Source organism: Austrofundulus limnaeus, unplaced genomic scaffold (genome assembly GCF_001266775.1).
Source record: "Austrofundulus limnaeus strain Quisiro unplaced genomic scaffold, Austrofundulus_limnaeus-1.0 Scaffold89, whole genome shotgun sequence".
NCBI lineage: Eukaryota > Metazoa > Chordata > Actinopteri > Cyprinodontiformes > Rivulidae > Austrofundulus > Austrofundulus limnaeus.
This window is the reverse complement of record NW_013952491.1, coordinates 256,583-258,681: the sequence shown is the minus strand read 5'-3', so window position 1 is coordinate 258,681 and position 2,099 is coordinate 256,583. Positions and strand designations below refer to the sequence as shown.

The window sequence follows — 2,099 nt, the reverse complement described above, 5'->3', positions numbered from 1 at the left end:
CAGTTTGTACAAATACATGATGTAAGATCTGAACTATGTGGAATAACGTGGAGTTCCTCAGGGTTCTGTACTTGGAACAAAATTATTTATCTTATGTAAATGACTTGATTAATGTGTCAGGACTCTTTAAATGTGTTTTGTTTGATGATGATACATTTTTTGTTTGGGTAAAAACAATATTATTACACTATTATCATTATATTAATTTTAAAATGTGGCCCTGTGATGGACTTGCGACCTGTCCAGGGTGTACCCTGCCCCTCGCACTGTGACTGCTGGATATGGGCACCAGTGACCCACGCGACCCTGAAAAGGAAGAAGCGTGTACAGAAAATGGATGGATGGATGGATAATTTTAAAATGGTCACCTGACAATATTATCGTTTATCGCAATAATTTCTGAGACAAATAATTGTCCAGCAAAATTTGTTATGGTGACAGGCCTACTCACTTCTGTTCTTCATCCAGCTGTTCCTCCTCTAGCTGTTCCTCCTTCGGCTGTTTCTCCTTCGGCTGTTTCTCCTCCGGCTGTTTCTCCTCCGGCTGTTCCTCCTCCGGCTGTTCCTCCTCCGGCTGTTCCTCCTCCGGCTGTTCCACCCCCGGTTTTTCCTCCTGAGCAGCATCAGCTCCCGACTCGTCTTCAGGCTCAGCTGCAGGTCTGGTCTCGGCACCTGTGGCTGAATTAAAAGTTGAGATTTATGTAGAAAAAAGCTGGTTCTGGTCCTGTTGGTTCCATAGGATCTGGATCAGTACCTGATCAGGTTTTGTTTTCTTACCTGGTTCCTCTGGTTTCTCTGGTCCTTCTGGTTTCTCTGGTCCTTCTGGTTTCTCTGGTCCTTCTGGTTTCTCTGATCCTTCTGGTTTCTCTGATCCTTCTGGTCTCTCTGGTCCTTCTGGTTCCTCTGTCTTCCTGTCCGTCTGGTTCTGCCCAGCAGAGCTGTTGTTGGATGTGTCCTCTGATGTGGACTTAGTCTCTTTGCTGGATTTGTCTCTATTTTCTCTGGACCTGGTTCTGGTTCGTCCATCTCTTTTAGACCGGTCTCTGGACCTGCTCCTTCGCCCTCTGCCTCTTTCTCTGGATCTAGAACGGATTCTGGACCGTCCTGTCAATCTTGACCTGGACCTGGACCTAGTTCTCCTCTCGGTGCCAGGCTCCTTCGCGCCGCTCGTCTCGGTCTGTGTTGGTTCTTCATCACACCTGGTGGCCAGTGAGACCCGCCTGCAGGACAGACCAGACCAGGACTTGTTAAAGAAACGGATCAGAAACCTGGTTCAGTTCTTGCTGGACTGGTTCTGACTCACATGAGGGACTTGTACTCTGTGGAGAAGGACACGCTGATGGAGTCTCCGTTCATCTTCAGGATGTTGGAGGAGTAATAATCCACCAGCTTCTTGGCGTCGGCAGCAACTTTCATCTCAACGAACGCCTGAAACAGGAAGTTTGGATCGGATCAGAGACGTAAACCCTGACGCTGCGCGCTCCGTTCTACTTCCTGTTTCCTGCTGGAAACGGGCCGACCCACCTTGGACGGCAGGAAGAGGCTGAAGAGCGGCTCGCCGAAGCGTTTGATGATGCTGAGCAGGTCTGAGCGCCCGTCCCTTCCTGACGGAGCCGGAGTGAAGCTCACCACCTGAGAGCTCTGAGACACAAACCATGCTTCAGACGAACGTCACAAATCCGATTTTTATTGGTCCAGTGAACGCACCACCTCCAGCTCTCAGGTGWCCTACCTGCAGGAAGCTGAAGGTGTTGGAGACGCTGAAGTCCAGCTGCCGTTTGTTCTCAGATGGATCCATGTTAGCGTAATACTTCACCAAGTCCTTCGCCTGGTCAGCAGTACCCAGCTCCACGAAGGCCTGAGGAGGGTAAACACACACACACACGGTCACTGTGTGTGTGTGTCTGTGTGTGTGTGCAGCAGCAGGTGGACTCACCACAGAAGGAAACATGAGGATCTTTCCCATCTTCCCAAACGGCTCGATGCACGACTGCAGATACGCCTCGTCCACAGACTGAGCTGGAAACTTCACACACACCACCCTCCCTCTGTCTGTGGGCTGTCAGGAAACACACACACACACACACACACACACACACA

General features: G+C 50.1%; 1 protein-coding gene across 1 annotated transcript in view; it reads right to left on the bottom strand.

The window, feature by feature from the left end:
• Positions 1 to 2,099, bottom strand: part of matr3l1.1 (matrin 3-like 1.1) — a gene marked incomplete in the record, with an annotated part of 10,446 nt that overhangs the window by 5,812 nt on the left and 2,535 nt on the right. Inside the window, 6 exon segments of the mRNA XM_014012156.1 lie at positions 452 to 677; positions 777 to 1,219; positions 1,303 to 1,427; positions 1,524 to 1,640; positions 1,732 to 1,857; positions 1,936 to 2,058. Coding sequence (XP_013867610.1) covers positions 452 to 677; positions 777 to 1,219; positions 1,303 to 1,427; positions 1,524 to 1,640; positions 1,732 to 1,857; positions 1,936 to 2,058 — 1,160 coding nt within the window.